This window comes from Abramis brama (assembly GCF_963993115.1).
Source record: "Abramis brama genome assembly, chromosome: 2".
NCBI classification, from domain to species: Eukaryota; Metazoa; Chordata; class Actinopteri; order Cypriniformes; family Leuciscidae; genus Abramis; species Abramis brama.
In genome coordinates this window covers 32,500,290-32,511,275 of record NC_139964.1, presented here as the reverse complement: position 1 = coordinate 32,511,275, position 10,986 = coordinate 32,500,290, and the positions used below count along the sequence as shown (strand labels likewise).

At 40.0% G+C, this 10,986-nt stretch overlaps 1 protein-coding gene across 10 annotated transcripts in view; it reads right to left on the bottom strand.

Annotated features, from left to right (window-relative positions):
• Nucleotides 1-322: 322 nt before the first annotated feature.
• The window catches only part of atf7ip (activating transcription factor 7 interacting protein), a 42,780-nt gene continuing 32,116 nt past the window's right edge, over nt 323-10,986 (bottom strand). For 6 of the 10 annotated variants that reach the window (XM_084106865.1, XM_084106859.1, XM_084106866.1 and 3 more), the window contains 13 exons: nt 9,951-10,013; nt 8,630-9,239; nt 7,845-8,020; nt 5,615-5,761; nt 5,348-5,422; nt 5,127-5,185; nt 3,297-3,358; nt 2,549-3,211; nt 2,280-2,314; nt 2,143-2,200; nt 1,671-1,760; nt 1,478-1,506; nt 323-1,318 (listed from right to left, as the gene is read on the bottom strand). In XM_084106865.1, coding sequence (XP_083962991.1) covers nt 845-1,318; nt 1,478-1,506; nt 1,671-1,760; nt 2,143-2,200; nt 2,280-2,314; nt 2,549-3,211; nt 3,297-3,358; nt 5,127-5,185; nt 5,348-5,422; nt 5,615-5,761; nt 7,845-8,020; nt 8,630-9,233 — 2,472 coding nt within the window. In that variant the 5' untranslated portion in view covers nt 9,234-9,239; nt 9,951-10,013 and the 3' untranslated portion in view covers nt 323-844. Of the gene's footprint in view, nt 1,319-1,477; nt 1,507-1,670; nt 1,761-2,142; nt 2,201-2,279; nt 2,315-2,548; nt 3,212-3,296; nt 3,359-5,126; nt 5,186-5,347; nt 5,423-5,614; nt 5,762-7,844; nt 8,021-8,629; nt 9,240-9,651; nt 9,734-9,950; nt 10,014-10,986 lie in introns of those variants that run through there. The other 4 variants (XM_084106860.1, XM_084106861.1, XM_084106864.1 and 1 more) reach the window with 2 other exon arrangements.

Genomic DNA, 10,986 nt, shown 5'->3' with positions numbered 1-10,986 from the left:
CAACAAATATAATTTTTGCTTTCTCATTGGCTCCAGTAGCAATTAACTAGTTTCCTGTAATTTAATGGCAAAAAAAATAAAATAAAACACAAATATAGTGTTACGTACACAAAATATATATTAAAAACTTTGCTAGATTTACAGTGTTAATAAATGTTGAAACGTCATCAATCTGTGAAAAAAGAAAAGAAAAAGAAAAGGTCAATACTTCCAGGGAACCAAGGAACTGCCCCTGAGATGAACAGGAATGCTATATATGTAACAGGACTTGTATGTCATTAAATGATACATCGTAGTTTTGACAAATAATAAATGAGAGACCTTTTTAAATATATCAATACTTTTATTGAGTGTCATTTTGGAGTGTCTGGGTACCAGACAAAAAACATTAGAAAACCTGTAACACCTCTGCTTTCCTGTCCTGTAGCTAATAACCAAGACCTATATTGGAACAATAATCTGTGCAATGTATTGAATATTGTTTTATTAAAAAAAAGTCACCTTAAAAAAAAGAGAGAGAAAGAATTCTGAAAACAATACTTAACTTTGAACATTCTGCACAAGGAAAATACAAATTCAAGCACAATGCATGTTTGATAGTTCCTTCCTCATTGTAAAATAAAGTTGAAACAAATAGTGTATATGTGTCTGTATGCAGTGATGAGTATTTGTTTTTCCGTTTGCATTAGACAACCTATTTGAACTCCCTACAATTCCTAACACGAAGGGCAAGACTAAACCAGTGGTCTGCGCATAGTTAACAATTTTGTAACAATTACAAATCTCCCGTCAAACTTCCTCCGGCCCAGGCCACATCCTTTTGTGCCATCCATTTGGAATTAATTTAGGATGATGCAGCGGATGTTGGATTAATGACGTCAGTGCACTGCGGTTCACAGAAAGGACCGAAGCGGCCGTACACATCTTTCGCCCTCACGGCAAAATAATATGTCGACCCCGACACAAACTGGGTCAAGGTGCACGCCATGGGCAGCGGCAGTGCCTTCACCTCCCCGATCTTCTTCCACAGTGACTGAGCCGAAGCACCAGTGCCCGATACTGTCCCCTGGTTGTCCTGGTGATAGGCGTACAGGTGATAGGTATCTACAGCGGCGCAGTTGCGGTCCGTTTCCGCAACACACCAAGAGAGGACGATCCCGTTTTGGCTCTGGACACGGGCCAGTTTGAGCTGGGGCTGCTGCGGTGGTGAAGTGAGGGACGCCTCCGGTGGGAGACGTGCCGGCGGTGATGGTGCCAGTGGTAGTGGAGGAAGAGATGTGGAGGAAGAAGAGCTTGGACGGGAAAGAGACGGAGAATCCTGAGAGAGAACAAAGAGGAAAGGCAAGAAAGATTATTATAGGCACTGTATATGTTAACAAAATTTAAATAAAATGTTAAAGCATAAAGAGAGAAAGAAGTGAAATTATGGCCTTTGTATCTTCTTTATATATACACACACACACACACACACACTCACCACAGAGGAACGCTGTGCAGATCGAACTCCTGAACCAGCGGACGGAGGGGGGAAGAAAAGAAAACCATCAGTACAGTATACTGAATTTATTCGTACAAATAGTCATATTCTGAAGTGATGTAGAACGCTATATAATATTTTAAGCAGCAACAGCAAGACAAAGAAAAGGGAAAAGAAAAATATGATCACTCACCTGCATTAGGGGTAGAGCTGACTAAAGGAGGCGGTCCAGATGTACGCTGGTTAGTGATAGGGGAAACAGTGGCTTTCTGGACTCCTGTCACTGCATAGCACCCACAAAAAGAGAAAAGTATTAGGAAACGGTAGCTTAAAAAGCTCAAGAGAGATAAAAACCTCAACTATGATGAGGAAATTTAGCAGTGCGAGTTAGTAAAGGTTCGGTCACATTTGCATTTCATCCACACAATCGTATGAAAGCGAAAAAGTTCCCCACTCAGATTTAAGTCATATTCAAGTTGGGTCATGCAAATTTGCCCTCGCTGACCAACAAGGAAGCCATTTGGTTTGAAACTGACTTCTGTGTGAGCTGTGCTTCATACATCGCTACACTGTTGACAATAGACAACAGACCTTTTTTTGCCCACAAAAATTTGCTAATGTGACTGCACCTTAAGATCGAGGAATAAAGAGCAACTGTATTTTACCTTGAACATCGTCATCATCTTCAGTTAGATCAATCACAGAACCTTTGGGACGCCCAGGCTGTCGAAAGAGAAGTCAAATTTAGTATACCACACTTTTACTACACAAGAGTGGTATTTGCATTTTAAACCTTGCTTACCTGAGTGGGTGTTTTCGGTGTTGAGGCCTGATTATCTGTTAAAAAGAGAAATTAAAATGATTACATTATGAAAAATTTGAATTGATAACAGTCATAGATTGAATATGTATTACATAGTAATAAATATAGGCAATGTGAGAATAATAAAATACGCTACAAAATATTTTGCTCTTTATAACTTAATATCTGGTACATGCTTTGAATTCCCCCCCCCCCCCCATGGGAAAAACAGCAAAATTACAAAACAGAATAAAGATGTCGTCTCATACCAGTCTTTGAGGCCAATGCGGAAGCTGATGGCGGAGCGGCTGCCGCTGATCCTGTCGCTGCTGGCCCCGTGGTTCCTGGAGAAGAGGCGGCTGTAGACACTCCCACAACAGCAGCACACTGAATGGGTGTTCGTGCTGTCGTCACAGATATCCCTGTGCTGGGTGAACTAACAGTCCCTGTGCCACCCGGATACACGGCTCTCGCCAAAGACACCGCCGGAGCAGACGATGTGGAGGAAGACGAAACAACACTGCCTGCTGGCTTTTGAAGGATGAAGGTGGTGGTAGCAGCTGTAGTCGTCTTTGCCTTATTGATGCTACTAACCGTAGATAATGATGACACTGGTATCAAACCAACACTACCGGCAGCATTAACCAAGGCCCCACTTTGCCCATTTGCCATCGTTAAAGGCAGCTGAATTAAAAGAGGCTGAATAGACACTGACTGACCCCCTGATGTCACCGGGGTGTTAGTCATGACCCCTGTACCGGGACCAGTCTTTAGTAGAAGGGTGCCTGTCTGAGTCTGGCCAGGCAAAGAGGTGGATGAGGGGGTAGAGCTTGTGGTTGTGGAGATGATCTGTAGAATAGGTGTAGAGGCGGCTAGAGCGGAGGAGGCTGGCGCAGTCGGTGTGGACAGAGGTTTGGGCTGCGCTGGGATTGCTGAGGGGAGAGGGAAGAAAAACAAGAGTTATTTAATGAAATAGTTACTTATTAACTATATGCAAGAACTAGAACAAAAGCTCACCAGTTGAATTAGAACCAGTGGGTGGACTGGAAAGTTTGGGATCCATTGTGGTTTTAACAGTACTGTAAAAGAACAGAAATGGTAGGGAAGCATTAAAAATGGCAAAAACAAATAAGTGGTGGACAAGCATTTCAAATATTATTTACTATAGCTTTTTGAATTAGATTTAGCAGAGCTAATATCTGCAGTTTTTCCCAAACTAGTGTGTCTAGAGAATTAGATCTACTGACAGCAACACTCTTAAATGGGGGTGGTATAATAATCCCCCTTTTTACAAGATGTAAAATTCTCTGATGTCCCCAGAGTGTGTATGTGAAGTTTTAGCTCAATACCCACAGAATTTTTTTTATAGCATGTTAAAATGGTCCCTTTTTGAGGGTGAGCAAAAACACATTGTTTTGAGTGTTAAATGCAAATGAGCTGCTGCTCCCGGAACAGAGGGCAGAGCTTCAATAGCTTGTGTGTGTGTGTGTGTGTGTGTGTGTGTGTGTGTGTGTGTGTGTGTGTGTGTGTGTGTGTGTGTGTGTGTGTGTGTGTGTTTGTGCGCGTGTGTGATAGCAGCTCCGATTACCTCACGCAGACACGCACTGAAAATGTCAGAAACTGTTCTGCCTTTTATGTTCAAACTGGAGTCGGACAATGATGGAGAGACTCAAGAAGAAGTGACAACATGTAGAATGCAACAGGACGTTTCTGAATGGTTAGTTGATGAATTTATGTTGCTGATGTGGAGTTAACTATCTTCTAGTCATTGATTAGCATATTCTGTCATGATAATCTATAAAATCGTTAGTGTGGGAACTGTTGTAAGATGCATACAGAGTGACATGCTATTGCATTTGTGTTGCGTACTGTATTGTAATAAATGTGAAAAGACGAATGCGACAGCTTGAGCAGACTCACAAATGTGCTGTACTACAACAACTCTTCCTCTTCTCAACATGGACTGCGTGTTCCCGGGGGGCAGGGTTTACGTAAATTTTAGGGATAGTGATGTCACTAACCCAGGAGGAATGTCGTGTAGTCTCTACCAGCCGTTTGTTGTAGTCCTTAAACGATTTCTTTAAAAGTAAATATCTCCCTTTGCTTTGAACTTCGAGCGTCATAACTTTGCAGATGTTGTTTATGCTCAAACAGAAACATTACACACTAACTAAAGTTAAAAAAGTGAAATCATAATCAACCACCCCTTTCAAAATAAAGGTTCTTTACTGGCATCTATGGTTCCATGAAGAACCTTAAACATCCATGGGACGTTCGATTTTTTAAAAGTTCATCACACTGACAAAAAAATAATGGTTCACTGAAAGGTTCTTGGGGGAACCAAATAAGGTTCTTCTATGGCATTGCTTTTGGAACAACAATTTAAGAGTGTACTGAGAGTTTGTTCAACCAATGTGGAAAAAGGATGGTGAAATTTCTAGATCTTGGCAAAGCAGGAGCCCTACAGCTTTAGGGGCCATGAACACAGAATGCATTTTTTGCATTCCACTGCGTTGCGCTAAACTTGCGCCAAAGGGACGTCTTTGACCATTGCACTAATGTGTTTTTCGCACATAACACAGCATTCTAGAAACACAGCCCTCATGTTAAAAGAAGTTCAACTTAAAGGTATTGCATTTTTTCCTATTCCACTGCCCACGACTTGTGTTGTTGTTTTTTTCAACACAAAAACACATTCTGTTTGAATGGCCCCTTAGAAGGACTGAAAGGGGTGGAAGACTTTTACAGAAGTGTAGGTTAGAAGCAAAATGATTGCAACATCTTGTACTGGAGAAAGAGTAGCATGATCTTGTGAAGATTAATAGAGGATATGTCAGATATGTTTACCGTTGTGGTGTAGTCATGTTGGTTGCATTGTTGGCCTGAGCAGCAGAGGCAGCATGAACCTGATTAATGGGAAGCAAAGTGCATTTTACCTTAGAAGTGAACTCAACCTTACATTCAAAAGAAGACTTTGCCTGCAATCAAACACTAAGAAGTGTATTATATTTATAGATAAGGACCACATCTTTATTCCACAATAACTGAAGAAAAATTCACACTCTTACCTCTTGAGTTCTCTTTGAGTTCTCAGAGGCCTGATTAGCAGCACCAAACTTTTTGGCTAGCCGGGAAATCTTAGCCTAAAGTTAAATCACAATTTTATTGATGTTATGTGTCCAGCATGATAATATTTTCAAAATTACATACTTAGATTGAGCAAAACATTCATATGTATCTTGCACTCTGTGGTTTAATGTTATTAAAATCATTCAAAGAAAGACAAACCTGTTTGATGCACAATAGCAATATTTCTTGTATTATTCTGAACTCACCTGTAGTGTGTTAATATGCTGCAAAGCATTCTGTTGTTTGGTTGCATTGTCGATCTTCTCCACTCTCTCTTTCAGCTCTTTTATGCTTCGGTCAAATACGGTCAACTGCAGCACCCGTAACCGCTCCTCAACTAACTGCTGTACCATCTAATAGGAAGAAAGACAAGAAATCTAATTAAGGTCTTAAAGGTCCCGTATGCCTTTTCACAAGATGTAAAATAAGTCTCTGATGTCCCCAGAGTGTGTATGTGAAGTTTCAGCTCAAAATACCCAACAGATAATTTTTTTACAGCATGTTTAAATTGTCATTTTTTGGGACTCAGAAAAACGCGCTGTTTTAGTGTGTGCCCTTTAAATGCAAATAAGCTGCTGCTGGACGACCCAGGGGGCGGAGCTTCATGAGCTCGCACTCAGTCTCTCAGGACAATTTCATCTCAGGGAATGATGATAATATCAGAAACTCTCAGTAACGGTGTTCATTTCGAGTCGGACAATAATGCCTACAGAGTGAGAGTGCTGTATAGAGATGGAACAGGTATAGTTTAGTAGTTTAATTACGGTTTATAACGTATTTGTCATCTGCTTGTATGTATCCATTATTTATTAATAGCCTACAAGTCTGCTGTTTCGGACCAGGTCCGAATGATGATCAAACATATACTGATGAGTTTAATAAAGTTTATTGTACATCACACAAAAGATGAAGCGTCAGTTTTACTTCAGAAAATCACCGTAAGAGCTGAGTAAACACAGTAATGGCGCTTTTCCACTACACAGTACCAGCTCGCCTCGGCTCGGCTCGGCTCGACTCGACTCGGCTTTGTTTGGTTTTCCACTGTGTAAAAGTTGTACCTGTACCTGCTTCCAGGTACTTTTTTTCGTACCACCTCCGGCGAGGTTCTAAGCGAGCTGAGGCGATACTAAAATGTGACGTGAAAACACGACAGACTGCTGATTGGTCAGAGAGAATCGTCACTATTCACTGCGTCATCATTGCACACGCCAGACGGAGTATCCTGAATAAAAAACAGCAAAAACAAAAACAAAAACGTCCAAAAACAGCATACACTCGATTTCCTCCATTGTCCTGTGTGTGTGGGTAGCGGGTGTGTCTCGCGTAGAAGATTAAGTCACGGCAGTTTCCTGCGGCGTCGCTATGACGACCAGGTACTATTGTGGAGGTACTATCTGCAATGGAAAAGGGAGCGAAAAGCGAGCCGAGCCGAGGCGAGTCGAGCTGAGTCGAGTTGAGCTGGTACTGGTAATGGAAAAGCGCCATTAGTTATAAGAAGTGCGCAAGTACATAAACGAATTTCGGTTGAGGGAGCATTCCTGTGGGCGGAGGTTAGTCAAAAAACTGTTCTACTGACGTCATTAAAGAAGGAAGTAGAGGGATGTAGGCGACTTCTGTTAAATAAAATATCTCGCTTGGCATTGAACTTTGAGCTTTATAATTTTACAGATATTATTTATACTCTAACAACAACATTACACACTAACTAAAGTTTGAAACATGGGATCACGAAGAACGGGACCTTTAAGTCTTCCAAAAGAGAAGAGAATTAGACTTTACAGATCATCAGAACTATGTTTATCATGAACATTATATAGGAGTATTCTTTTTTACAGATAATTTGGAAAATCCCCCCATGAAAACAAATATTAGCAGAGCCCAAAAACAAAATTAAGACTAAAAAGGGCATAATAGGTCCTCTTTAAACAAAGCAATCTTGTCTTTTCAGAAGACTTGGATTAGACTTTTGTCTATCAACTCTTTAAGCTTGAAAACTTTGGTTGAATTAACTAACAATATTAACTAGGAAATGAGGTTATTAAATCTTAATTTGTGCTTCCAAAGCTGAATGAAAAACATTCAAATATCGTCTTTTGTGTTACACAGAAGAAAGAAAGCCATACATGTGTGGAATGTGAAATTCCACTATCTGGTGAACTATCCCTGTAAAAGTGATGATACACGAGGCAACTTTTTGAGGAATGTTGCTGGGCAATGTTGCCGTCAACAGGCAACCAGGATCTAAAGTAGCCAGATAGAAATTTGTTGCCCATTCTCAATGGGAAAGTGCCCAAGCAACACTGCTCAAAAAGTTGCCGTGTATCATCACCTTTAGACTCATTTACTCATCCATCAAAGCATGCTGTTGTGCATGGTCAGTGACTGCATGTTATAGATGCTGTACACAGATATTAGGATTTCAAATCAAGAACAAACCTTCTCTAGTTTATGGCGGCTCCCCGCATTGCCTGTGATTTTCAGCTCCAGCTGAGCCTCCAGCTCCTCACCCTCAAGCCTTGCTCGTTTTCCATCTCTCTCCTCGATTTCTTTGTCATCTTCATCTTGCTCCTCAGACAATGATCTCTTTGTACCAGCAGGGGAGCTGTTGTCTGCTAAGTAGAGGCAGAGGAAGGGTTTAGGTTTAAAAGGCAGTGCCTGCAACTATTAAAACAGGGATATTAGCATAACGAATGTTAGCTCAAACGCTAAACTTCATGTTAGCTCAAACGCTAAACTTCATGTTAGCTCAAACGCTAAACTTCATGTCGACACTTAGGTAGGAATCTCGAAATTGTTCGATCATTTGAGACAAAAATAAATTCTATCATCTTACTCATCCAGAACCGGTTTTACTTTCTCTACTGTAAAACAAAAGATATATTGAAAAATGTTGCAGCTTTTTTTGTCCATACAATGGGGTCAAATGTTTTTTTGACTTTCATTGAATGGCTCAAAATTTGTGTTCTACAGAAGTGGATTGAGTGGTTGAGTATATAGCGACAATTTCAATTTTTTGATAAACTATCCCTTTAATTAATCAGATTGCAAAGCAACTCATTATTATCAGGATTTAAGCAAAAAAAAGTATTCAAAGGAGTGCCTTTTTTACAGTCTCCACAAATAAATTGTATGGGAATGCAGGAATGACAAAGATCTCACCACCCCGTAATTATAGATTGACCAGTAGTTTGCAGGCAGGTTGGGTTTCTAGACATTCTCACCTCCTGCATTTTCAGAAGTGCCTTTTTCATCTTTTTGGTCCTCTTTCTCATCATCTACATTCATCTTCTCCTCGCTACTTTCTTTGTTTTCATCTTTGTCTGCTTGGATTTCATCCTCTTCGCTCAAGCAAAGAAATCCTTCTTTAACCTCTGGATCGCAGTTTAACTCAGATGGAGAAGCAGAGAGAGAAGAGGAGGAACTTTTATTGCTTGTCTCCTTTTTCTCTTCTGCGGCCACAAGGGGGTCGTCCATATCCATAGAAGGTGAGGTAGCCTGTGCGTTGGGTGGAGAGGGGGATCGAGAGACAGATGGAGAAGGGGAACAGCGAGCTGAATCCGGGGCAGGTGACATCAAGTCGGCCTCTTTATGATTCAAGTCTTTCTCCTTCACTTTCTCCTTCTCCTTCTCCTTCTCCTCGGTGTGGGTGCCATTCACCAGCGGTGTCTGAGGTTGTGATGAGGAAGATGAGTAAGAGGCGGAGCTGGAATTGGTGGTTGTCAGGGTGTTATGCAGAGCTTCCAGTTGTTGCCGATCACTCATCTTCATAGTTTTCCGTGCACGGAAGATTTTCTTCTGAGGTTCCTCAGGTACAGCTACTTCCATTTTCACCTGCGAAACAATAGGAGGATATGGTCAAACAAATGTTTTATATCCTAAACAGGCTAGTTAGCAAAACTCCATGCAGTACTCAACACATCTGATTAATCTAACCAAGTACAAGTGTCTTTACTGAAGAGTGACCACAAGGTGTCACTGTCATTCATCTAAAAGCCATTTCCTGCTGTTCTTTTCCATTGCCATTTTCTCTTGACCTCAATCACAATACCTTCTGTTAACTGTAACAAAACCGTAATAATAACCTTGGACTAAGGCTTTGACAAGTTTTTTTAGATGGTAATTCATCCAAAGTAAAAGTACTAAACTGTTTAGATCTGTTTATCCACACTATCAGTCTGAGCTGAAGCATCTCTCTAATAAACAAGTCCACAAACCACTAGAAATCTGTTTTGAAAAGAGTTACCTAACAAAAACTAATAACCTTCCTCAGTTCAATTGACATGACTAGCGAGTTGGTAGGGCCGTAACAGCCAGCAGTGCATCTGATTTCAGAATAATAAGAGGGAGAGCAGACTTTGTGTCCTCCCCCTCAACGTGATTGGTGCAATTCATAGCCAATAAGAGCAGCACACTACAGAATCTGCTAGCGACAAGAGGAGTTCATTATATAATGCAGATTTTCAAAGTTACTATCGTACTTAAACTAGACTCGTACTTCTGTCTCCGTGTTAATCAGCACAAAAAGACATTAGTTTGTCTTACCAGGCTTCTGTAATGTCTCGTACTTTCCTGTTCATGGATTAGGCAGCCAGTCGCTTGAGGATCCTAAAAAAAGAAAAGAAAATTGAAATATTAGGTATGAAATTAAGTTAAAAATAGTTTCGCACACATTCTAACTAATTTCATGCTAAAGTTAGTTCTTCAGCTCATAACCAGATCCAAACATCCTTCAGCTCCCTCCCTCATGTTTTAATTAATAAGTTGCTTTCAAAATGTTACGTAATCATAACCCAGTAGTTTAACATAACCGATGAGCGCTGGCATATTCTCTACTTGATTATTTAGCAATCTAGTCAACATATTTCCTTATTTCTACGCATATGGATTACAATCCATGCTGAATCTGTAGCCAAATGTTATGACAAAGGCCCCATACAGTGAACTCATTGCATCTGATCTGAAACAAGAAATAATATGGTCAAGTTTGAAAATAGTGTTATTTAAGCAATAAAACTGTTCAATACTAGTAAAATCAACTCCTCTCAGCCAACACCAACATTTATAAAGAAAATCAAAATACCATAAACCTCAAAATATTAAACAATTTCCTGTATTTTACAATATTCCCAATGATAAGAGCTGAGCAAATTGCTAGCATTGAACTTGCTATTAGCATCAAAGCACCTTACTGGATCCAAAAAGTTAATCCATCTTGACTTCATTCTAATGCTTAACATCAACTTATTCTCAGTACTTATTCTCTACTCCAGTTATTCTCATCTTTTCTTCATTTACTACACATCCCAAAAAAATATCTTGCCAAGATCTGCAAGCATAAATCCACAGGACACCACATTGCTGCTGTGCTGCTAAATTAGCAATCGTCATCCTGGCAGGTGTGAATGACTTGGCATATATATATATATATATATATATATATATATATATATATATATATATATATATATATATATATATATATATATATATATATATATATATATATATATATATACACACACACACACACACACCATTAGCAAAATCTTTAACCTCCTGTCAACAGCCAGCCATTCCC